The sequence below is a fragment of the Phyllostomus discolor genome, chromosome 8 (genome assembly GCF_004126475.2).
Source record: "Phyllostomus discolor isolate MPI-MPIP mPhyDis1 chromosome 8, mPhyDis1.pri.v3, whole genome shotgun sequence".
Lineage (NCBI taxonomy): Eukaryota > Metazoa > Chordata > Mammalia > Chiroptera > Phyllostomidae > Phyllostomus > Phyllostomus discolor.
In genome coordinates, this window is record NC_040910.2 from 42,359,564 (window position 1) to 42,386,987 (window position 27,424).

Below are 27,424 nucleotides of genomic sequence, written 5' to 3' on the forward strand. Positions count from 1 at the left end.
GTTTCTCCCAAAAAATGTATTTCTTTATCTAGAGAGAGAGAGCCAACATTCAAAATGCTAATATGGATAAATCTACTTCAGTGCTGGGTCAGCTATGGGATAGGTACAGAATCAACAAGAAGTGTCACTCCTGAGGATTGGCTGTGGGCAGCGTATTGGAAAGTTCATGTGCAAATAAGAAGTGGAGGCTCTTGGAGTTCAACAAAATCTAGGGTTCCTCTGGCCAGATGGTCTCGATATTCTCAGTGCACAGCTTTGGCTCTTTCTGGAAGGACATGCACCTCAGAAGGGGTCACACCTTTCTTCTTGAAATTTTCTTCTTGAAAATTGCTAGTATCTTCATTGATAAACTTTCTCTACTTAGATTTTGGAACACCAGCTCTCCTAGTTTCCTGCCACATCACTAGTCTCTCCTGCCCAGGCTCTTTACGGGTGACTCCTCTCCCAGAGCACCCCAGGGCTCTGTCTATAGTTCTCCTTCATATTCACACTTGTTCCTTCTGTATTTATATGTCTGTGACCCTCCAGTTTTTGCCTCCAGTACAGACTGTATCACAAACTGCAGATTCCACTGGATGTCAAATATCTCCATATTTTTTATTGTGGTAAAATACACATAACCTAAAATTTACCAAATAAATGTATTTATTTATTTTTGGAAAGAGGGAAAGGGAAAGAGAAAGAGAGGGAGAAAAACATCAATGTGTGGTTACTTCTCATGTGCCACCCCTGGGGACCTGGCCCACAACCCAGGCATGTGCCTTAACTGGGTTTGAACTACTGACCCCCTGCCTTGCAGTCTGGCGCTAAATCCACTGAGCCACTCCAACCAGGACATTTTTAACTGTTTTTAAGTGCACAGTTCTGTGGCTTTAAGTACATTTATAGTGTTTTACAATTATCACCACCATCCATCTCCAGATATTTTTAATCTTCCCCAAATAAAAATCTGTATCCATTAAACACTGACTCCCCATTTTCCTCTCCACACATTCACTGGTAATCTAGATTAACCTTTCTGTGTAATGAATTTGACTATTCTAGTTATCTAATATAAGCAGAACCTTATAATATTTTTCAATTTGGAATATCTCAATTTGGACATTTCAAAGAGAACGTTCTAAAGTTCTCTTTCCTTCCCAATTTTCTCCATTCTCAGCACTCCCTGTCTCAGAAGTGGAGGCAATTCTGTCCTTCCAGTTGCTCAGGCCCCAAATCTTGGAGACATTCTTGGCTTCTATCTTTCTCTGACACCCATATCCTGTCTGACAACAAATCCTCTTGCCTCTACCTTCAAGATATAGCCCAACTGATGACTTCTCAACCCTTACACTGGTATCCCCACCCTGGCCCTAGCTATGTATATCACACTTGGATGGCATAAGTCAGCTCCAAGCAGGCTGCCTCACACCTTACAATCCATGCCATACCCAGCAGCCACAGTGATTTTTTGAAGTCCCAAGTCAGATCATGTCATGTGTCTGCTCAAACCCCTTCAATGACTCCCCAATCTACTCAGTAAATGAAAGCAAAAGTCCTTCAGTGGCAGAGAAAACCTCACATGTTGACCCCTGATACCTGTCCCCCTCTTAGCTAATATGCCCCACTTCACTGGCTCTGCTCCAGCCACATTGCCCTTAGAGAACCTCCCACCTTAGAGTATTTGTATTAATCTCGCCCTCTGCCTGTGGCACTGTTTCCCCAGATATACACTCACCTAAATCATTCACCATCTTCACAAATGAAGTTCTCAATGAGGTTTATGAAGACCACCATTTTAAATATGATAACCTGCTTTTACCCATATCCCTGATCCTCTGAATCCTGTGGTAGTTGAGCCTAAAATAATGACTGACACATAGTAAATAGTAAAAATAGGCTCGATAAATTGAATAAACAAATGTGGTTCTGAAGGGGCCACCAGTCACATTGTCTCCTGGCCATAGTTGATTGGCCAGCATGGAAAGAAGATATGCCTATACCAATTACATTCTTTTTCTAAGTTTTTTTTTTAACACATAGGAGCTTAAATAAATCTAGTTTCTGTTAAGTAATGAAGCTACTGAATGTGAGTAATGAGAGCTACTGTTTTCCATGTCTCTTTTTATGTAGAGGTAACCAGTCTGAGAATATAAAGCTGATCATCTGAAAGGAAATCCTCATAGTGTTTCAGCCTCTGTGTTGAGTGGTGCCTGTATACAGCTGAGTCTCTGCTCACCTAGGTTCAAATGAACTAGCAGATTCTCTTTCCTGTCACTTGCCCCCAAAGCACACATGTCTCATGCAGCCTCATCTTTATGTGAGTCAGTATCATGAGATGGACATGCTCAATGAAAATCAGCTCAAGACTTATGAATTAATTGTTGGCAAATTCTGTATCACATATATCTTTTGTCACAGGTTGAATAATACCCTCCCAAAGATTTCCACATACTAATCTCTAGAATATTTGAATATGTTACCTTGGATGGCAAAAGGCACTTTGCACATGTGATTAAGTATCTTCAGACAGGGAGATTTTCCTGAGCTACCTGGGTGACCTCAGTGTAATTACAAGGATCCTTATAACAGGAAATCAAGAGGGCTAGAGAGAGATTTTAAAATGTTATACTGTTGAATTTGAGGATGGAGGAAGACATCACAAGCTAATGAATGCAAGAGATCTCTAGAATTTAGAAAAGGCAAAGACATAGATTCTTCTCTAGAGCCTCCAGAAGAAAAGCAGCCCTGCTAATATGTTAGACTTCTTACTTCCAAAGTTGTAAGATAATAACTTTGTGTCATTTTAAGCCACTAGACTTGTGGTCATTTGTTATAGCAGCAATAGAAAACTAATATGCCTCTCTTGCATATTAGTCTTATTGCCACTGGCTAGGCAGGTTCCCATCATCTCTCCCATGGAATTCTTCAACAGCCTCCTAACTGTCCCTTCTGCCTTCAGTTTGACACACTCATACCAACTCTAAATTTTTCATATTATACCTATGGTTACAGCATGGCCCTCATGCTCAGTTGCTTTTAGAAGAGTTAATATGTCAAGTTAGACACTCAATAGTCTGTCTTACACCTACATATCTAGGCTTATTTCTAGTAACTTAGTCATAAGTTCCAAATATTCTCTTGAAATGTCTTACTATGGAATATCTCCATGTTTATGTGTATGTAGTTCCTTCTTCCTCTAATTTCTACTCTCCTGTCCTCTCTCCTTCCTACCCAAATCCATTCTCCAGTTAAATTCCTACTGATTATGTGTTACTCAATGCTCAAGTATAGTCTCCTATTAGAAGTTGTTTCTTAATCCCAAGTATTGGTGAAGATGTGAAAAAACAGGCCCCTTCATTCATTGCTGGTGGGCATGTAAAATGGCACTGCCATGTTCAAAAACAGTTTGGTGAGTTTCTTTTTTTAGTTTAAAACAACAGAACTTTATTCTCTCACGATTTAGGAGGCAAGAAGTCTGAAATCAGGGTGTCGACAGGGTTGGCTCCCACTGATGGCCCTGAGGGAAAATCTGCCCCCACCTTTCTTCCAGCTTCTGGTGGTTGTGGGCAGTCTCCGGCATTCCTTGGCTTATGGCTGCATCACTTCAGTCTCTGCCTGTGTCTCCATATGGCCTTGTTCTCTATGTCCTTGTGTATCCTTTTCTCAGTTTGGTAATTTCTTAAAAATTAAACATAAATTTACCATATGACCCAGTAATTATACTTCAAATCATCTACCCCAAAGAAATGAAGACACAGGTCAACACAGAGATGTGTATTCAAATGTTTATAATATTATCATTCATAATAACCTAAACTGGAATGCACAAACACCTATCAACTGGTAAATGGATAAGCAAAATGTGGTACAACCATATATCAGAATACTATTCTGCAGTTAGGAACAAAATACTGATACATGTTTTCCACATGGATAACCCTCAGAGATCATTATGCTAAGTGGAAGAAGCCAGATATAAAAGATCACATATTATATAATTCCATCGATATATATGTCATATATGAGATATACACATCTCATATATATCTCATGTATATATTATGTGTATCTACATATCCTATAGGTCTATGTATTGTGATGCATGTCACACGATGCATGTTGTATATATGATATATTGTGTGTGTGATATGCTGTATATTATATGTTCTATATCTGTCTATATATTATGTATCACGTGGCATGTATATATCATGATATAGCATGTGTGACATATTGTGTGTGATGTATCATCTATATATCATATGATATATGTCATATATGATATGTATCATATATCATATATGGTGTGTATCATATATCTCATATAATATAAAGTCCAGTTTGTAGAGACAGAAAGCAGATAAATGGTTGCCTAGCAATGAGGTGGGAGTGGACATTAGCCACAAATTAGTACAGGGAAATTGTTTGGGATGATCAAAATGTTCTATTATTATTGACTTCTGGCCAAGATGGAGGCATAGGTAGACATACTGTGCCTCCTCTCACAACCAAAAGAAGGACAACAATTAAAAAAAAAAACAGAATTGACAGAAAATTGAACTGTATGGAAGTCTGACAACAAAGGAGTTAGAGAAAACACATTCATCCAGACAGGTAGAAGCAGCAGAGACGAAGGCGGTGCCTGGAGGACCAGAATAGGCAAGGCAGTGGCTGGCAGACCCAGTGAGGCAGTGGGTTGTGGAGTGTGGCAGGGAAGGCTCCAACTGGCCAGCAAGGCAGCAGCTGGTGGACCCAGCAAGGTAGTGGCTGGTGGAGTGGGAGGTCCCATATTTGTGCTCAGATAAACTGGGAGAAACAACTGCAGAGTGAAACAGACTGTGCAACCCAGGGCTCCAGTGTGGGGAAAGAAAGCCTCAAACCTCTGATTGAAAACACCAGTAGTGGTTGAGGCAGCAGCAGGAGAAACTCCCAGCCTCACAGGAGAGTTCATTGGAGAGACCCACAGGGTCCTAGGATGTACACAAATCCACCCACCTGGGAATCAGCTCAGCACCCGAAGGGCCCGCTTTGCTTGTGGGTAATGGGGAAAGTGACTGAAATCCAGCAGACAGCTGAGCAAGTGCCATTGTTCCCTCTCAGACCCCTTCCCCACACATAGCATCACAACCCAGTGAAGTGTGTTACCCTTCCCTGGTGAACACCTAAGACTCCACCCCTTACTATGTAACAGGTGTGTCAAGACAAAAAAAAAAATGGCCCAAATGAGAAAACAGATCAAAGCTCCAGAAATAATACAACTAAGCAATGAAGAGATAGGCAACGTATCAGATGCACAGTTCAAAACACTGGTAATCGGGATGCTCACAGAATTGATTGAATTTGGTTGCAAATTAGATGAAAAAAATGAAGGTTATGCTAAGTGAAATAAAGGAAAATGTACAGGGAACCAATAGTGATGGGAAGGAAAATGAGACTCAAATCAATGGAGTGGACCAGAAGGAAGAAAGAAAGATCCAACCAGAAAAGAATGAAAAAACAAGAACTCAAAAAAAAAAAAATGAGAGGCTTAGGAACCTCCAGGACATCTTTAAATGTTCTAACATCCAAATTATACAGGTGGGTACCAGAAGGAGAAGAGGAGGAGCAAGAAATTGAAAACTTATTTGAACAAATAATGAAGGAGGACTTCCCCAGTCTAGCAAAGGAAATAGACTTCCAGGAAGTCCAGGAAGCTCAGGGAGTCCCAAAGAAGTTGGACCCAAGGAGGAACACATCAAGGAACATCATAATTACATTACCCAAGATTAAAGGTAAGGACAGAATCTTGGAAGCAGCAAGAGAAAAGGAGACAGTTACCTACAAAGGAGTTCCCATAAGACTATCAGCTGATTTCTTAAAAGAGAACTTACAGGCACAAAAGGGCTGGAAAGAAGTATTCCAAGTCATGAAAGGCAAGGACCTACATCCAAAATTGCTCTATCCAGTGAAGCTTTTGTTTAGAATGGAAGGGCAGATAAAGCGCTTCTCAGATAAGGTCAAGGTAAAGGAGTTCATCATCACCAAGCCCTTATTATATGAAATGTTAAAAAAGAAAAAAAATGTTAAAGGGATTTATCTAAGAAAAAGAAGATAAAAAACTATGAACATTAAAATGACAGCAAACTCACAGTTATTAACAACCACACCTAAAACAAAAACAAAAGCAAACTAAGCAAACAACTAGAACAGGAACAGAAGCGCAGAAATGGATATCACATGGAGGGTTATCAACAGGGGAGTGGGAGAGGAAGAGAGGAGGAAAAGGTACAGAGAATAAGTAGCATAAATGGTAAGTAGAAAATAAGGGGAGGGTAAGAATAGTATAGGAAATGTGGAAGCAAAGAACTCATATATAGGACCCATGGACATGAACAAAAGAGGGGAATGTGGGTGGGAGGGGTGTGCAGAGCAGAGGGGAATGAAGGGGGGGAAATGGGACAACTGTAATAGCATAATCAATAAAATGTATTTAAATTTTTTAAAATATTCTATTAGATTGTGGTGGTGGTTGCCTAACTCTATAAATTGAATAGAGTTATTGAATTTATACTTTCAAGGGGTAAATTGCAGGGTAAGTTATACCTCAATAAATCAGTGAAACAAAAATTTTTAAGTTTTCTCGGAAATTAACTCAAAGTGAGTTGAAAATTATTACCTTTGTTTTCCACAGATTCTATTACATCCAAATTTATTGTGCTTACCACTCTGTGTTGTCATCATGATTACATCTCTGGCCCCCTCTTCAGTTTGTATACAGCAGACAATAAATACACAGTTGATGGAACTTAATAGAATCAAAGTTCAATGAAGCCACATTGAGTATGATTTCTCAGTAATTTGAAGATCTTACTGTACACCTACTACTTGCTTGCTTGCTTGCTTTTTCTTTGTTTTTTTGCCCCCAAACAACTTAGTTCCATCCATGATATTGTTTGATACCCTTCACAGCTTTACCACTGGTCTTGGTTTTGGACTACAAGAAGCAGACACTGAGCCAAGGATTCATGTGTAAGCCCTTTAACAGAAGGAGCAAGGAACATGGAACGTGGGTTTGACAGTGGAGATGTGATAGAGAGAAGAAAATACATCCAATAAAATTTTACATTACATCAGTTCCCACAGTTAGTAAGCAGAATTTTCATCCTGTAGGGAAATTCTGAGAAGTGGCACAAGATCCAAACTTCAGAATTATCCCAGCTGAGGTGCGAGGTACATGTTATACCCTGCATCTCTCCATCTGGAGCAGTCTCTGACAGAGCATGATCCCCGTCACTTCTGCCATCATGCACTGGGAACAGGAGATTCCACTGGGTGCTGACCATGGCCATCAGGCTGGTATGTGATGGAGATACAGAAAGGATCTCAGAAAACATGGGAGCAGTGCTGACTACAAACTTTATTCTATCTCAAAAAGTGGACTAAGTTCTGAATACATTTTACAATATGTAACCAGCATTCCTGATGACACCTCCAGAGTGTACCCTCCCCTAAAGATAAACCACTTAACACAACAAGCTTTTTTTTATTGTATTCATTATGATGTGTTTTAGGATCTTGGGGTGTATCTTTAAACTACAGCAATGGGAAAGCAAAGAGGAAAGGAAGAAAAAAGAAAGGAAGAAAAAGGGCAAAGACTGAAGCAATATCTAAGACTTATCCTACGCAACATATTAAAATGAATCACCTGATGCATTTGGGAGGAAGATGGTGGAGTGAATGGAAGTCACACTAACCTTCTCCCAGGACCAATCTGGAATTACACCTAAATTGTATAGAAATCACCCAGAACAGAGAACTGAGTGATAGCAAGAGAGAAGCCTCAGAACCATGACAAGACAAAAGAATCAGCTTTGGCACAACCTGCCTGGTAAGGAGTGTGATGGAGACTCAAAAGGGCTGGCTGAGCACCCACAGGTGGCAGCACCAGAGGGATAATTGGGCAGCCAGTTGGATCCCCCTGAGAAGAATGGGGTCTACACCCTAAGCTGGGATCCCCAGCCTACAGCACCAGAGCCTGAAAAGTACACAGATAACAAACAGGTGCGAAAAGTGGCAGGGTTGCTCTCTGCCAGAGACAGATGGCTGGAGGTGCAAGAGCTGCTTAAAAGGCCAATACACAAATTTTCATTTGCAGCCATGTACCCTGGGCTCTGGCAAAGGTGAGGGCACAGTGGGCTGGAGACACCTGAAGAGAAACTGGGGACAGAAGCTTTGGGGAGAACTGAGGGAGTAGACACTGGGATCCCAGTGCGAAATCATTTCCCGCATGGCAGCAGTCATCATGCTTAGGCAGACCACTCCCCTCTGAGCGGCAGCAGTCTGAGGGGAAACAATAGCCCCAACCCCAGGAGGGTCTCTACCTGTGGTGCTTAAGCCACACTGCTGAATGCTAGTGACCAGATTAACAACCAAAGGAGACAGCCACATACAGTAGATCCCTGGCAAAGGGGGCACAGATAGGACTACAGACATTTGAGGAGAGACTGAGGCAGAGGCTTTGGGGAGAGAACTGAGAGAGTAGATGCTGGGGTCCCAGTGCTGAGTCATCCCCCAAATGGCAGCAGCCATCCTGTTCAGGCAGACTACTCTCTTCCAAGCAGCAGTAGCCTGAGGGGAAACAATAGTGCCCTCCCCCACCCCAGGGATTCAGCCCCACCCTATAGTACTTAAACCTGACTGCTGAGTGCAACTGAAGGAGACAGTCACAGGCAGAAGATCCCTGTAAGTCTCCAACTGGCTACCTAGGGTCAGACAGGGTCAACATCTGACATCACCAGAGGTGGGTCCAGAAGGAAAAAAAAGTGGTAAATACTAGAGGCTACCAAGATGAAGTCCACTGTGGTCTTCTCCACGATTTACTATATTTTCTTTCCTGCATAGCTTTTTAACATTCATTTCTTGTCCAGCAAGTTTGTATATGTTAAGTCACTAGATTTTATACTATAGTTTATTTCAATTCACATATTTTGCCCCTCCCTTCTCTTACCCCATTTTACCTTCTTCTTTCCTCTCATTATTTTCATTTCAAATTTTGTTTTCTCTCTTGCTACAACTTGTTTGCATTCCACACTCTTACCATTTCTCCCCACTCCAGACACACAAAAACAATTTTCTTATCAATGGCCATCTCATATCCTTTTTCCTTGCTCTTAAAATACCCATGTTCTCTCTCCACCTTTAGCAATCTTTGCTGGTTGGTTGGGGTAAAGTAGATGTTGTTGCATTTTTTTTTTCAATATTATCTCTATATTTTCACTCTAATTTTGTATTTCAAATCTCAAATTTTACCATTCCCCTCTCCTACCCTTTTTCTTGTCTCAAATTTTTAGTTTTGCCCTTAGACTGTTTTTTTCTCTTTTTCTTCTGTCTCTCTTTCTTCCTGCTCTTTTATTTTTCTTTATTCTCCTTTTTTCTTTTTTCTTTTTTCCTTTTGTCTCAAATTTTAGTTTTTCCCTCTTAGTCTGGTTTTTGTTCCTCACTCTTAATACTCCCTCTCCCTCTATCATCTCAAAATCACTTCCTGTTCCTCTAAACATCTCTTAAACTTTTCTTCATTTCTTTTCCCTCAATAATTCCCATACCACCTACATTAATTTTATCTCATTTGTTGTTGATAGTGCTGCAGTGGATCTTTCTCTCCAATTTGGTTCCTATACTTTTATTATTTATTTACTTTTTTCCTTCCTTTTTCTTTCTCTCACTTTATTATACTTTAATTTCTGTTTAAGCCTAATACTATACGCTTCCCTTCTCATACTCCATTCCACATTTTTCATTCTTTTTTTTATTCATGATGTAAATTTTACTTTCTATCTTCACATTGCTCTGACTCCAAACTCTTACTAGGGCTCCTCCCTCTACCCTCTCAAAATCTTCTTTCTTTCAGTAGGTCATCTCATATCTGCTGTCTCTATGATAATAGTCTTAATCTTTATACATCCTTATTAATACTGGTACATTTGCTAATGACAGTGGGGTTGTGGTAGGGGCAAGTTATTTTTGTGGATGTGGGTTTGATTCCTGGCTTTGTGATTTTCTTCTGGCAGCACTTGCCCAACAGCACACAAGATATGGTGGGCTGAGTGACCTTCTGCCAACCAGCTGGAGGAAAGGGCCCACCAAAGAAAGACCCAAACACAGTCAAAACCCAGTTACATCCAGAGAACCAACATAAATGGCATAAAGGGCATCCCAAGAGCATCAAATTTGGGAGATCAAGGAGACTGCACCACTGAATCTCACATGTCCCCTACCACAGAAGTTCACATCACAAACTCAGAAAGTCAACAGATCAATTTAAGAAGCAGAAGCAAACAAGAAGAGTCTCACAAATAATAGGAGGATAAAGAACCCCCAATCAAAAGGAAAGGAAGATCCTCAGAAAGAGTGCTAAATGAAACAGAGGCAAGTAAACTATCAGATACTGAGTTCAAAACAATGGTTATAAGGAAGCTCAATGCAAATTACCAAAACTACATGGAAACTACAAGGCACTTACTGCAAACTATATAAGCATGGAAAAAGACATAGAAGCAACCAACAAGGGTCAAGAGGAAATGAAGAATACAATTTCTAAATTGGAGAACACAGTAGAAGGAATCAAAAGCAGGCTACGTGAAGCAGAGGATCAAATCAATGAGCCAGAAGACAAGGTAGAAAAAAACTCCCAGAAAGAGCAAGAAAAGGAAAAAAGACTCAAAAGGAACAAAGATGGGTTAAGGAAACTGCAGGACAACAGGAAAAGTAATAATGTCCATGTAATAGGGATACTAGAAATAGAAGAAGAGGAGCAAGGAATAGAAAGCCTGTTTGAAGTAATGATGGAAAACTTCCCTAATTTGATGAGAGAAAAAGTCACACAAGTCCAGGAAACACAGAGGGTCCCAATCAATAGGAACCCAAAGAGGCCCATTACAAGACTCATCATAATTAAAATGGCACAATGCAAAGACAAAGAGAGAATATTAAAGGCAGCAAGGGAGAAACAGCAAGTAACATACAAGGGAGCTCTGATAAAGCTAGCAGCTGACTTCTCAACAGAAACACTACAATCCAGAAGGAAATGGCAAGAAATATTCCAAGCAATAAAAAACAAAGGCCTGCAACTAAGACTACCCTAGTCAGCAAGGCTCTCTATTAAAATGGAAGACTAAATAAAGAGCTTCCCAAACAGAAGAAAACTAAAAGAATACACCTCCACTAAAACACCATTGCAAGTTATGCTAAAGGAACTGCTTTGAGAACAGGAAGAAAAACAGTGATAGAGAGAGAAGAAAACAGTTACAAAGGGACTAAAATGACAATGAATAAGTACCTACCAACAATAACCTTAAATGTAATGGATTGAATGCTCCAATCAAAAGACATAGAGTAGCTGAATAGATAAGAAAACATGACCCACACATATGCTGTCTACAAGAGACCCACGTCAGGACAAAAGGCCTACACAGACTGAAGTGAAGGGTTGGAAAAAAATATCCCAGGCAAACAGAAAGGGAAAAAAAGCCAGGGTAGCAATACTTATATCCAACAAATTAGACTTCAAAACAAAGCCCGTAAAAAGAGACATAGAAGGACACTTCATAATACTCAAGGGAAGAATCCATCAAGAAGACATAAATATTGTAAACATATATGCAACCAACATAGGAGCACCCAAATATATAAGGAAAATCTTGGAGGACTTCAAGAAAGATATAGACAGCAACACAATTGTAGTAGGGGATTTTAACACTCCACTGTCAACAATGGATAGATCTTCCAAACAAAAATATCAGCAAAGGTATTGTGGTACTGAACAACATATTAGATCAAATCGCTTTAGCTGATATATATAGAACCTTTCATCCCAAAGAAGCAAAATTATTTTCGAAAGCACATGGAATATTTTCAAAGACAGAACATATGAATGATACAAAACAAGCCTCAGCAAATTCAAGAAAATTGAAATCATATCAAGTATTTTCTTGGACCACAAGGGCTTGAAACTAGAAACCAATGTCAAGGGAAAAAATCAAAAACACTCAATCTCATGGAGACTGAATATTATGCTATTAAACAATGAATGGGTTAATAATGAGATCAAGGAGGAAATCAAAAAGTTTCTGGAAACAAATGAAAATGAACACACAGTAGTCCAAAACCTATGGGACACAGTGAAGGCAGACTTCAGAGGCAAGTTCATAGCAATACAGGCCCACCTAAAAAAGATAGAAACATGTCGAATAAACAACCTAACCCTACATCTACAAGAACTGGAGGAACAACAACAAACAAAGCCCAGAGCAAGTAGAAGGAAGGAAATAATCAAGATCAAAGCAGAATTAAATGACATACAAACTAAAAGAACAATTCAAAGGATCAATAAATATAAGAGCTGTTTCTTTGAAAAGATAAAATCAGCAACCCTTTAACTATATTCATCAAGAAAAGAAGAGAGAGGACCTAAAGAAATAAAATCAGAAATGAAAAAAGAGAAATTACAACTGATACCACAGAAATACAAAGGATTATAAGAAATTACTACGGAGAACTATATGCCAAGAAATTTAAAAACCTAGATGAAATGGACAAATTTCTAGAAAAATATAATTTTTCAAAACTGACTCAAGAAGATGCAGAAAGCCTAAACAGACCAATAACAGCTGGTGAAATTGAAGCAGTAATCAAAAAACTCTCATCACACAAAAGCCCTGAACCAGATGGTTTCACAGAAGAATTTTACAAAACATTTAAGGAAAATCGAACCCCTATCCATCTCAAACTATTCCAAAAAATCGAGGAAGAAGGAAGACTATTAAACTCTTTTTATGAGGCCAGCATCATCCTAATCCCTAAATCAGACAGACACAACAAAGAAAGAAAACTACAAGCCAATATTGCTGATGAACATAGATGCTATAATCTTCAACAAAATATTGGCAAAATGCATCCAGCAATACATCATAAAGATCATACACTGATCAAGTGAGATTCATCCCAGTGATGCAAGGATGATACAATATTCACATATCAATAAATGTAATATATCACATAAACAAAAGGAAACACAAAAATCACATGATCGTATTAATAGATGCAAAAGAAGCATTTGATAAGGTATAGCACCCATTTATGATAAAACACTCAGTAAAGTCAGAATAGAGGGAGCATACCTCAACATAATAAAGCCCATATATGAAAAACCTGCAGCCAACATCATACTCAATGGGCAAAAACTAAAAAGCTTTCCCACTAAGATCAGGATAAAGCAAGGATGTCCATTTTCACCACTTCTACTCAACATAGTATTGGAAATCCTAGCCATAGCAATCAGACAAGAAAAAGAAATAAAGGCATCCAAATTGGAAAAGAGGAAGTAAAACTGTCACTGTTTGCAGATGACATGATAGTGTACACAGAAAACCCTGTAGACTCCACCAAAAAACTACTCAACCTAATAAGTGAATTTGGCAAAGCAGTGGGATGCAAAGTCAATATTCAAAAATCAAAGACATTTTTTTACACCAACAATGAAATATCAGAAACAGAAATCAGGAGAAAAATCCCATTTGCTATAGCAACAAGAAAAATAAAATACCTAGGAATAAACCTAACCAAGGAGGTAAAAGATCTGTACTCAGAAAACTATACAACACTGAAGAAAGGAGTCAAGGAAGACACAAACAAATGGAAACATATACCATGTTCATGGATCAGAAGAATTAACATCACCAAATGTACATACCACCCAAAGCAATTTACAGATTCAATGTAGTACCTATTAAAGTACCAATGAAATATTTCACATAGAACAAACACTTCAAAAATTTATATGGAACCATAAATGACCCCAAATAGCCGCAGCAATTTTGAGAAAGAAGAACAAAGTAGGAGGGATCACCATACCTGACATCAAAATATATTACAAGGCCACAGTAATTAAAACAATCTGCTACTGGTATAAGAACAGACACATAGACCAATGGAACAGAATAAAGAGCCCAGAAATAAACCCAAGTCTCTATGGTCAATTAATATTTGACAAAGGGAACAGAAGCATAAAATGGAGTAAAAATAGCCTCTTCAACAAATGGTGTTGGGAGATCTAGACAGCTACATGCAAAAAAAATGAAACTTGACCACTGATTTACACCATACACAAAAGTAAACTCAAGATGGATAAAAGACAAATATAAGTAATGCTACCATAAAGTCCTACAGGAGAACATAGGCAGGAAAATCTCAGATATTCCATGTAGCTATATTCATCGATATGTCCCCTAGAGGAAGAGACATAACGGAAAGAATAAACAAACGAAACTTCATCAAAATAAAAAATTTCTGCACAGCTAAGCAAACATAAGGAAAATGAAAAAGAAACCGCTGTATGGGAAAATGTATTTGCTAATGATACCTTGGACAAGGGTTTGATCTCCAAAATATATAAAGAACTCACACAACTGCACTCCAGGAAGACAAACAATCCAATTAAAAAAATGGGCAAAGGACTTGAACAGACACTTCTCCAAGGAGGACATACAGACAGCCTAGAGACATATGAAAGGATGCTCAGCATCACTAGCCATCAGAGAGGTAACAAATTAAGACCACAATGAGATACCACTTCACACTGGTGAGAATGGCCACCATAAACAAATCAACTAACAGTAAGTGCAGACGAGGTTGTGGAGAAAAGGGAACCCTAGTACATTGTTGGCAGGAATGCAGACTGGTGCAGCCACTGTGGAAAACAGTGTGGAATTTCCTCAGAAAACTAAAAACAGAACTGCCTTTTGACCTGACAATTCCACTGCTAGGATTATACCCTAAGAATATTGAAACACCAATTCAAAAGACCCTATGCACCCCAATGTTCACAACAGCACAATTTATAATAGCCAAGTGCTGGAAGCAACCTATGTGCCCATCAGTAAATGGGCAGATCAAAAACCATGGTATATTTACACAATGGAATACTAGGCAGGAGAAAGAAAGAAGGAAATCCTACCCTCCTCAAGAGCACAGATGGATCTACAGAGCATTATGCTAAGTGATGTAAGCCAGGTGGTGAAAAAAATACCATATGAACTCACCTATAGGTGGAACCTAATCAACGAAACAAACAAGCAAGCAAACTATAACCAGAGACATTGAAATAAAGAACAGACAGTAGCCAGAAGGGAGGGGAGAGGGAAATAACAGGGGAAAGAAGGGAAAGGGTCACCAAGGAATATGTATAAAGGACCCATGGACAAAGCCAAAGAGGGGAAGGATTGAGGGTGGGAGGTGGGGGTGGCTAAGGTGAGGGAAAGTGGTGGCAGGAAAATGGAGACCACTGTGCTTGAACAACAATAAAAAAAATTTAAATAAAATAAAATCATGAATTTGAGGTTTTTTTAAATAAGTAAACAAAACAAATCACCTGAACAAACTACCTTTCAAATCTAGATTCCTATTCTTGAAGTTGAAAGTCACATCTCTGTTTATATGACAGGTCTGATAGCTCAATTAGGAGTGTGGGCTCCCAAGTGTCAGATTAGAGTCCATCCCAATCTCAATGTCTTTCTCTGAAAAATGGGGTAAAGGAAATAAAATAGCTCAAAGAAGTGTTGTTATGACCACATAAAATTATACATGTGAAGCAGCAATGTTTAAACTTTTTCATCTCCTGGCACATTTAAACTAATTACTAAAATTACTATGATATGCCAAAATATAATTTTTGTCAATCTGACCCAAAAAATAGGTATAACTTTGATTCATTCACACCAGGCAGCTATTGTTGCATTGGCTGTTGTTCTTTTTTTTTTTTTAAATTTGACAACCTAAGGGAAAAGAGATCAGTCCTGTCTGCTGTAGCTCAGTGGATTGAGCACAGGGCTGTGAACCAAAGGGTCACTGGTTTGATTTGCAGTCAGGGCAAATGCCTGGGTTGCAGGCCAGGTCCCCAGTAGGTGCATGAGAGGCAATGACACGTTGATGTTTCTCACCCTCTCTTTCTCCTTCCCTTCCCCCTCTCTAAAAATAAAATAAGTAAAATCTTAAAAAAAAAAAAGAGGTCACTGACCCTGACTAAATTGTCATGTACTGCATGTTTTAAAAATTCTTGCAGCACACTGGTTGACAATCACCAACATAAAGCAAACAACAAGCTCAGTCCTGATGTGGTAAGCACTTTTTATGACTATGGTATAATTTTTATTCCATTTCTTTCAGAGAAAAACAAACACACAACCAAATCAAGGTAAAGAATATCTGTATTTGAGAGAACAGCCTGGGGGGAAACCATGCCAGCACTTCATGGAAGTTTTTCAAAGCTAATGTTAGAAATCTCAGGAGTGGCTTCAAGAAAGATACAACTTTATGGGCTGCAAATAGAGAAGAAAAAGTACAAAGAAAATTACTGAAGAGGTTGCTGAGGAGAACTAATATAAAAACAAACAAAATAGAAACAGACTCACAGATATAGAGAGGAAATTGATGGTTGCCAGAGGTGAGGGGAGTTGAAGGACTGAGTAAAAAAAGTGAAGGGATTAAGTACAAATTGGTAATTATAAAGTAGTCATGGGAATATAAAGTACAGCATAAGGAATACAGTCAGTAATATTGTAATAACTATGTGTGGTGTTAGGTTGCGTAGTAGAAATATTTGGGGAGACACTGTAAAGTATATGATTGTGTAACCACTATGCTGTACACCTGAAAATAATACCAAATAATATTGGATGTAAACTGTAATTGAAAAAATAAAAGTTAGAAGTTAAATAGATACAAAATTGTAGGTGCTTTGAAAATAGAAGTAATGAAGCATGTGTTTTTAGGAAAGATAAAAACCAGATTTAAATCTACAACATTGGCTTTTGAGGCCCATAATGCCTACTTAGTTCTGAGGTGAGTGATCCATCACAGACAAGAGGCTCCTTGGCTAAGGAGCCCTCCCAAGGCCCCTTTCACATCCTTGTTCCTCAGGCTATAGATGAAGGGGTTCAGCATGGGGGTGACCACAGTGTACATCACTGAGGCTACAGAGCTTTGCAGGGAAGAATGGGTCACAGCAGAACTGAGATAGACCCCCAGGCTTGTCCCATAGTACAAGGAGACCACGGTGAGATGAGACCCACAGGTGGAAAATGCTTTATATTTTCCCCCTGTAGAGGACATTCTCATTAAAGAGGAGACGATCTGAGAGTAAGAAAAGAGAATTCCAGTGACAGGAATCACACCCAGTAGGGCAGTAGTCACGTACATGAAGACATTATTGATGAAGGTGTCTGAGCAGGCTACCTTGAGAATCTGAGCCAGTTCACAGAAAAAATGTGGAATTTCAGTTCCTACACAGAAGGTCAGCCGACTCATCAGTAGGATATGAACCAGGGAGACCCAGAATATGATGAACCAACACAACAGAACCAGCAGGCCACACAGGTGTGGGTTCATGATGACCATGTAGTGCAGGGGGTGGCAGATGGCCACGTACCTGTCATAGGCCATCACAGTCAAAAGGAAACCATCCATTACAGCAAAAATCATAAAAAAGTACAGTTGAATGAAGCATCCAATGTAGGAGATGGCTTTGCTCTGTGTCTGGATGTTCACCAGCGTCTTCGGGATGGTGGTGGAGGTGAAACAGATGTCGACAAAGGACAGATTGCAGAGGAAGAAGTACATGGGTGTGTGCAGGTGGGAGTCTGAGCTGATGGCCAGGATGATGAGCAGGTTCCCAAGTATAGTGACCAGGTACATGGACAGTAACACTCCAAAGAGGAAGGGCTGCAGTTCAGGATCCTCTGAGAGACCCATGAGGAGGAATTCTGATACTTCTGTGTGGTTTCCTGTTTCCATGCCACTGGTGTGTCTGCTGGAAGAGGCAAAAGCAACATTTAGGGAACTGCCAACTGGCACATCAGCTTGTTGTCTTTGTTTCTACCTTTGGAAGGACCTCCTTCACCCTCAATCAGTCCTTCCAATGATACTGATTCACTCAGACAAATGGTAGCCATTTTCATTTCAAATGTAATTAGCCTGTGTTAAATTTATTAGAAATCTCTTTCTATCTCCTACTCACTTGTCCTAATTCTACTTTAAGCTACATAAATCAATTTCCTCTATGATATGACCCTTCCAAAACAATTGAAGACATTTAATATCTTTTCTTTGATAATCTCCATACTTCTTTCATTTACATAGCTCTTAAACAGATGTTAATTCCTGGATTCTCAACTCAAAACAACCTCAATTCTATGACCTGATGCTTCCCATTGATATGACAGTTAACTCTCTAGTGCCTTATTTTACTCCTGAAAATGTTGTTACTGCTGTTACTTTGTGAGTATTAATAATGCCTTTGTGCAGAGTAGGATCTCAGTAAATTATAGCTATTATTATTATACTATCATTATTAATCTATTCCTCTAATTGCAATGATCTTTGATATAGAACTCTTCCAAAGTGTAGTATAGAGATGTGATTCACAAAATGGGATTTTGAGTGAGTCTTGCTACAATGGAATTTTGGTCCACCCACTTCCTATGTGTGTGACCTAGACAGAGTTCTCTCATCTCTACTAGCTGCAGATATCTCCCTTCTATAATGGGTGTCATAGATATTTTCTACACTGTAAGATTAATGAGTGATTTAAATGAGATGATGCATGTGATTTTTCCAAAGCAGTTCCTGCGACATACAGTGGACACCAGAGAAGTATGAACTTTTGTCCTTAGCATCACAACAAATCTGTCTGGCATGACCATCATTAATCAGTACTGCCTACAAACTGGGCCAGCCATCAAAAATGGAATTCTGATCATTGTAAACACAACAGATGTGTTACCTCTTTTGATCACCATGCAGCACTTCTCCTTAGTGCAAATCCTTATGACTCCTCTTTCTGATACTGCCTGCCAGGTGGATTCTTCAAAGGAGAGGGGAAAAACATGTGGACTGCATAGGTAAGAGGGGTAAACAAAATCACAAAACCATTCAAATAGAATACAAAGCATGTGTGACAGCATATGCTCATGTGTACATGCTCTTGAGTAAAGGTGCATTGCATTAGACATCCAGTTAGCCCTGGCCAGGTAGGTTGCTCGGTTGGTTGGAGCATTATCCCATACACCAAAAGGTCCCAGGTTCAATTCCTGATTGGGGCACATACAGAAGCCAACCAATTGATATTTCTCTCACATTGATGTTTCTCTCTGTCTGTCTCTCTCTCTCCCTTCCTCTCTCTAAAATCAATAAACTTATCCTCAGATGAGGATTAATTCTTTTTAAATTGGCAGTTAATTATAAAAAAAAGTACTGATAGATTTGATTAACAATATTCAAAGCTTCTATAAATTAAATAATCCCTAAAAGGTTGAGGCAAATTTAAGATGAAAATAAATGTTTACACTCTCTGTTACTTACATAGAGGAGAAAAAAAATCTCTGAGGACCCATTTAGTCTGGGGAAGTGGGTGGAAAAGGCCTTTCTGAAATATGAGCATTTGAACTGTGAAAGGAAGGATGGGTAATTGTTAATCAGAGAAACAAGGGAAAGGGCCAGCTTTGGGGGCTGAGAGAAAAGAATTCATGTTTGTACCAAGGGTCAGCAAAGTTGGAAAGAAAAGGGACCGGAAAAGCCACTGTGATGGAGAACAGAGTATGGGGATCAGGAGAACAGAGGGTGTGAGGCTCATCTATCAAGCATCCTGAAGTATTCCTTGAAGTGCCTCTCACATTGGTAATTTTATGTTTATTTGTGGATCAGATGTCATGACTGTTTTGCTCACCCTTGCCTTCCAGCAACTTGCATGGTGCCTGGCACATAATAGGTGCTTAACACATACAAATATTAGATGCATAACAGAGATTGGGACTGAAAGCATCAACTATAACAGAAAAAAACAATCTTCAAGGGCATCATATGCCTGCATAAAGACACAAAATAGAATAGTAAAGTTAAGTCAAATGCATCCATATCTATTTTAAAAGAATAATATATCATGAACAAGTAGTACCTACTCTAGATATGAAAAACTGGTTTAGTAGTAAAATGTTTGCAAACATAACTCACACAAAAAAAGGCCAATAATGAAGAATCATAACTATAATCACAATAGAAAATGTGTTTGAGAAAATTTAACAGCTATTACTGTGTTTAGCAACCATGACAGAGCCTCTCACTAAGTGAGGAAACTCTTAGGAAATTGCTAAGGACAATTTCTTAACCCAGTAAGGAACGGCTATTTTAAAACTACAGCCAACAGTATATTCTACACTAAAACCCTAAAATTAAATGAATTAAAGCCAGGAACAGGCCAAAGCAGTCTGCTCCAGCATCAATCATTCCTGAATCAGTAATCTCCAACATCAATCATTTAAATATCAATAGTCTACTGGATATTTAAAAGAACTGGTTAGACACTCTTCTGGTATGGCTCAGTGGATTGAGCACCAGCCTGCAAACTGAATGGTCACCAGTTCGATTCCTGGTTAGGGCACATGCCTCAGTTGCAGGCCAGGTTCCCAGTTGGGGATATGTGGAAGGCAACTGATCGATGTGTCTCTTGCATATCAATGATTCTCTCCCTTTCCTTCTCCCTCTCTTACCCTCTCTCTTTAAGAATAAATAAATAAAATATTTTTTTAATTTTTAAAGAAATTGGTAAGATGAGAAAAGGAAATTAGTCTGATTACCAAGCCTTGGAAACATGCACATTATCTGTAAATAATATTGTGGGCATTGAACAATGGAAACAGTTAAGTCCGCTCTGCTGCAAAAATATTTAGGGAACATGATAGAAAAATCCAATCATGCAAAGAACAAAACAGACAATACTTCATGTAGCTCTCCAGTGAGTAGTTAATAAATAAATAATTAGACACAGAATATCCTAGAGGAGCCTACACTTACAAGAAAGAGTTGAAAAGTGTTGGAGACTCTGGGAAATAACTCTTATTGGAGAAAGGCTCTAAATTCCAAAACCAGAGAGAGAAGGAAACAGAAAAAGAACTGGAAAACACCAGCTTCATGAGAAACTAAAGTACCTTAAAGCTACAGGGACTTCACCTTTCCCAGTCTCATTATTCTAGAAGGAAAAGTCCGGTACCCACTTTTTCTTCTCTTTTTCTTCTTACTCTGCCAGCCCCAGTAGGACACAATGACCCTATGTAATGGTTGTCAGTGAAGCCCTCTGTTATCTGAGGTATGCCCCAGAGAAGTCCACCTGGGTTTTCACATAGGCTGGGATCAAAGAATTATAGGAAATAGGCAATAAGGACATGCTATTATCATCTCAAGGGCTGAATTCTCAGAGCTCCATATTAAATAAATTGTTTTATTGACTTTACTTTCTCCAAACAACACAACTCCCTTGGGACACAAAGATAGCAGAATGGAAATTTTTCAGCCAATGTTGTATCTCTTAGGCAACAGTAGGGGGAAAAGGTATTTTCTCCAAGCAGGAATACTTCTTTCTTTGGTTAAACTTCAAAGTAACAGGTGTCCCCTAAGGAATGTTTAATTTCCTCAGGAACCAAACCCAGGAGTTTCCTACAATGCTCTTGCCTTGAATAATCTGAGACTTTAAGAATCACTTGGTGTTCACAGTGTCATTCAGGCCAAGAGGTCCTTTCTGAAGAAAAGCAAAGTGGTTAATAGTTTGGGTTCTGTTGAAAGGACTAACCAAATAGAGACTAAAAAATATCCATTGACATTTACTGGTGACATGGCAGCCTTTTTGATAGTGAGGGGTGCTCCATTTATTAACTCTGCATCAAGGGGTAGAGGCAGAAATCATTCAGCTAAAGTGGGTGGAAAAGTGACTATTGAAATAAATATAGGTTGCAAACCTAAGTCACCTATACAGTTTGTCAGGGTAGGGGAGAACAGAGGGGAAACATAGCCTAAAGGAAGTATAGAGTATGGGGGAGTTTAAATTTTTTCTAATAGACAATATGAAAACACAATTTCAAAGAGACAGATCATATTTAGTGCAAGCATTAGAATACACAGGAACTCTGGCTACTTAATTCACAAGATACAGTATATACCCGCAATCAATGGCAATAATAATATGCTGTACTTTCAGTTCATAGAAGTCATGGGTCTGGAAATCAAGGATTGGAAGTACAATCGGCCCCTTGGAGTAAATTGGTTCTCATGCAGTTGAGCCTGTCCTGAGTGAGGTCGGCATGAAGGGAGGGCCCTAAGGTGCCAGAAGAGTGTTAAAGGGCAGCTTTGGCCCTAGTCCCTCAGGGGCCTCCTTAGATAGGGATGGCCTCTCCCCCTGCGTCAGTCAGGCCCTCAGCCCCCACATTGAGCTGCATTGGGAAGTGCAGTAAGGGTGTGGCTGTGGAGTGTTTTCATTAATGCCACATTCCTCCCACATTAATGCCAGAGTGGTTTGGCTACCAGTTCCTGTTCTATCTAGTCCTTTGGTGTCATTCCTGTGGTTGGGCAGTAGCCAATAGACTAACTAGTGCCATTTGCATACAAGAGGTCTCTGGGTACCTGTAGAACTCAGAGAAATTCTCTAAGGTTAAGTGTATCCTGAGATGCAGAATTTGCATGGCCTCAGCAGGGTTCCTTACAGTATCTTATAGAACAGCTAGAGCCATTTCAGAGGATTTGGAGAACAAACAAAAACATTCATTCTACAGTATCAAGAAAAACCAGGGGAAATGAGTGAAAGGCATTCAATGTCTGGAGTCAAAACCTAAACCCATCTATGACGGATTTTACATATACAGACTGAAAGTAAAGAAGTGGAATTCCCCTCACTGGTTTTATCAACTTTTCAATTACACTGAGTAAGAATGATGAAATTGATTCCACTGGTAAAAGTGATTCCTTTGGGCACTAAGGAGTGGTAGTGAAAGGAGATATGTTCCGATGGGTCAGAAGTTACCCAGTGCATAAGCTCAACATGAAGAGTATGTCCTCTCCCCATGACTGAACACATGCAACAGCTGACCCTGCCCTCCTCAGCCCTAGTGAGTAAAATTCTGCCCCACCTCAAGGCTCTCGTACTAAAGGGAACCTTCCTGCTGTTACAACATGTGGAAAGATACACTGCTTAGTGGCAGCAGTTTCCTTTGGAAAGTCCTCCTCCCTCTCCAGGGACTCACAGACCACTATTTATGTGAGACGTGGCAGAGTCGTCAAGGAAATAGAAAAGATGGAAAGAAGGCAATGACCTGCGAGAGAGGCAGGTCTGAGCTGAATGAAGGGCCAGAGCTGCACTGACTGCAGGAGTCACCACAAGATCAAGGGACAAATCCCATGGGACACTCAATGGATGGCCCTCCTAGGGGCTGAGGGAGACAGCCAGGACTAAGCTTGTCTGGGATGGAATAGAACAATGTGAAGTCTGTATTATGAGGCAAAGCTGGAGAACACTTGTCCCCAGCATCGTCACTAAGTTTTGTTCACAGTGAGACAATCCTACAGTCTCCACTGCTCTGTCACAAGAGTGCTTTCCATTCACTTCCCCAGAGGGTATCCACATCCCTGTCAGACATGGCCTCTGGCAAGGGAGGCTCTCCGGCACTACCTCAGCCAGAGTGGCACAGCATAAATGGCCTCAGTGAGGAGTGTGCACAGTGAAGCAGTCATTGTCATTACAATGTAAAAGCATGTCAACCCAACAGGAGAATCCATGTGACTAGAGGATGATTAAGTGTCAGTCCTGTAGGCCCACTTTTGGCCAGGTTGCAACCGGGAAGGTGTAGCAATGAGACTGGCCTGGCTTGGCTTTCAGTGAAGAGCAAAACACGTCATGCACAGGGATGGTAAGGGCCGAATCGCTAATGCTTAAAAGAGATCTATAGACCCACCCCAATCACTATGCCTCTCAGCAAACCCTTAGATTTCAGACTCAGGATAATTTATCCCACATTGTTTCTTTTGACTGTGAATCACTTTTTCCATGACCTCAAAAGAACTGAGAGAACAGAAGGATTTCCCACACTTTTTACAATACATTTTCTTTACAGAGTGAAGCTTTAATGCAAGTAAAATGAATGGAAATGACTGATAGCTTTCCTCACATTGTTTACATTCTTGGGTTTCTCTCCATCGCAAGTTGGTACATCTTTACAAAGGCCTGAGCCCTGAGTGAAGGGTTCCCACATTCTTTACATTTATAGGATTCTACTTCAGTATGAAGTTCTACATGTTGACTTAGGCCTGTGGAGGCAGTGAAGGATTCCCACATTCCTTACATTCACAGGGTTCCTCTAGGAAATTCTTACTTAACAGGAATATCATCCTCTTAAGTAAGAATCTGCATATAATGTGAAGGTAGACAATATATTCTGAACATGGAAAGTGCCTCTCCAGTGTGAGCTTTTCCATGTTTCCTCAGATGAGAAGCTTGAAGGTAGACTTTCCCACAGCCCTTGCATCTATAGGGTTTTCTGCAGTGTAGATTTTCACATGAACTTAAAATATAAATACCAAAAGGTTTTTTCCCATGTTCTTTACATTTAAACCATCTCTTGGGAGAGTGAGTTTCTGCAGTTACACCTGTGTTTGTGGGATTAATAAATGCTCTTTCCATTCTTTCCCTTCACAGAGTTTTTCTCCATTCTGACTGCTCATCTGTTCAGGAAGGCAAGCTTTATTACCAAAGGTTTCCCCACTGCCACTGCATTTGAAGGCTTTCCCTTCACACCAGTTTCCCAGTACCCAGAACCTGGAGTCAGGCTGATAGCTTTTCCACACTGATTAAACCTGGGAAGTTTCTCTCCAGCAGAGGTTTTCTTCTGCAGAGCAAAGAAGCTTTTTTCATACTGATAACCCTCGAGAGCGTTCCCTCCACTTTGAGGTCTCCTGGGTGTCTTATGACATGCAGTTTTGCTGAAGTCTCTTCCATGCTGCTTATAGTCACAGAGTTCCCACCTGTTGCGTAGTCTATCATGTTGATGAATAAATAAATGATGGTTAAAAGAGTTCTCAGACTCATTAATTAATCATACTAATCTCCAAATCAAAACATTAATACAATGATGATTATGATTTTTACCATTTCCATGACATTCATACTCTTCCAGTCCTGTTGATTTCTTGTAAGTTGAATGATAAATCCTTCTGCCAGAATGATGTGCCGTCAACTCTAATCTTAAAATACTCTGGTACGATTTCAAAGATTGTTTTAAATACTCCAAGTCTCAAGATTTTATATATATATATATATATATATATATATATATATATATATATATATATATATGAACACACACTTATGGGGATTCTAAACAGTTTCAAGCTAGGTTTAGGACCCCTAAATTTATCATATTCAGAATATCTTCCCAGAGATATTGCTCCTTTTAGGGGAAAGCCACTTTCCTCAAATATATATCACTTGTGCTGATCTCTCAAATGAAAATCCCAAACTTTTCTCAATGTGGAAAATAAAATATATCTCTCAAACTTACTAATCTTACCATTTCTATCATATTGAATGTGTTTCCCCGCCCCCCCCAAAAAAAAACACCCCAGAAATCAATGTAAATCTTTGCAAAAAGTATAGGTTAGAAAAGTTAAAAACAAGTAAGGCTCATTTGTGTTTGTTAACAAAATTAACATGCTATAAAGTTTTAAGATTTGAGGAATTTATGTCAAACATTTAGTTATCATAAAGATGTAGAATCAAAATTCAGTAATTGATTAACAAACTATTCTATTAAAATTAAATATCATGGGGGAAAGAGAGTACTATCAGAAAACAAAAGTAGGAAACTTTTACACAGACATAATCAAAATAATAATCTTGGAAAAGAAAAAAGAACAAGTCATTTTGTAAGATCATAGTAAATTTTGGATAAATATGAAATAAGTACATATGAGAAGCTGAAGAAATCCCAAAGCATCTCAGACTAATAATCTCAGCCTTCTGTGAGAAAGCACATCTTTAAAAGTTTCCTCATTATAACTCCAAACATACTGAAACTGTGCCTGGGGATATTCTCAACTACTCACCTTGGAGGATTCCTCTCTCCATTGTCCTCAACCCTTCTTGTCCCAGCCAGAAGATCAAATTAGGTTTGAACAACTGATACCCAGTTCACGAGGAAAGATATATCAATGGAAAGAGCTCCTACAAAAGATGACAAACCCTCCCATGAGTTTGGTCCTGTGTCTCTAATGAATGTAGCAAAATTATATCAAATGGGATAAAAATGGAAATATCACCTCTTTTATGTCACAAAAAGATTGTTTATCTCTGGCTTCAGAAACCCATGTTCAGACATACACACTGACTTAAAAAGTCAGTGTCTTTGAAGGCAATTGAACTCATAATACAAAACCACCACAGAGAATTAAGGGAATGGGTGCTTTCCTTGAGAATAAGACACACAGAAAGACAATCTCGTTGTCATGTCATTTATTTCAATTTCTCCTCCAGGAAGAATTCCCTTGTGTAAGTAAGAAGAGTCCCTAAAACCTTTCCAAAATTCCTCACACTCATAGTTTGTCCCTCCAAGGAGTACTTTACAAGTCTCTTGAGAGTTATGTATCTACCAAAAAACATTCCAACACTTTTATATTCATTTAGTTTCTTTCCAGGTGCATTTTCACATGTAGTGTAAGATTTATAAAACAGATACACTATTTCCCATGTACCCTACAATCACAATTTATCTCCAGTGTGAATTATCATTTTACTAAAGGTTGAAAGCCAAAAAATACACTCACTTATGCATTCCTGTATGTTAGCATTTGTAACATTTTCTGCCTCTGTGAGATTACCAAAAAATATTAACGAGGCAGAAATACACATTTCCCACATATATTGCCCTCATAAGTTTTCTTTCCACTCCATGTTATGACTTACTCGTTAACACCTGAACAATTTTTAACATTTCCTACATTCATGAGACGTCTTGCACGTTGAAGCTTTCAGGAATTTCTGAAGACTTTCTCCACAGAGTTTTTAAATGTTGAGTTCTTAAAAGATGTGAGCAGCACATGTGGGTCTTCCGGTACCCTTTCCACTCACAGGGTTTATGCCCATCTGCAGTCTCACGTGGACATCAAGTCCTCAACACTAAGTAAAGGTTTTATACCACATTCTTTACACACACATGGTTTTCCTGACTTGAGCTGTCATGCGCTATTAGAACATGCAAAATAGTTTAAGGCTGTATGTCAGCCTTACCTTCACATGGCTGTTATAGTAATTTTAGATATGTAAAAGTAATGTTAAAACAAAAATTAACCAAAAAGGCTTTTGCACATGCCTTATATAGCAGAAGTTTTTCTCTCAAGTGTGAGTTCTTACATATTCTCTAAGGTATGAACAATTACTGCTCTCTCACATACCTTATATGAGTGGAATTTCTGCTCTGAGTAAGTTCCCCCATATCATGTGAGGATGAAACCTGACTAAAGCTTTTTAATATTCTTTATTTGTAGGAGACCATTCTGCATGGTATGGTCCCAGCTCCCACTTGGAGATGCACAAAATCTATCC

The 27,424-nt window shown here is 39.2% G+C and overlaps 2 protein-coding genes across 2 annotated transcripts in view; one reads left to right on the forward strand and one right to left on the reverse strand.

The window, feature by feature from the left end:
- LOC114502580 (zinc finger protein 177-like) overlaps positions 1–7,470 on the forward strand; it is a 39,429-nt gene extending 31,959 nt beyond the window's left edge. The window contains exons 7-8 of the transcript XR_004904673.1: positions 6,653–6,801; positions 6,931–7,470. The gene's annotated coding sequence lies outside the window, so the exon portion shown is untranslated. The remainder of the gene's footprint in view (positions 1–6,652; positions 6,802–6,930) is intronic.
- Positions 7,471–16,560: 9,090 nt separating this feature from the next.
- LOC114502581 (olfactory receptor 7D4-like) lies at positions 16,561–19,060 on the reverse strand. The gene is made up of 2 exons (XM_028519603.2): positions 18,794–19,060; positions 16,561–17,821 (listed from the first exon to the last, which is right to left on the reverse strand). The coding sequence occupies exon 2, from the start codon at positions 17,803–17,805 to the stop codon at positions 16,867–16,869; it is 939 nt and encodes a 312-aa protein (XP_028375404.1). The 5' UTR covers positions 17,806–17,821; positions 18,794–19,060; the 3' UTR covers positions 16,561–16,866.
- Positions 19,061–27,424: the final 8,364 nt, after the last annotated feature.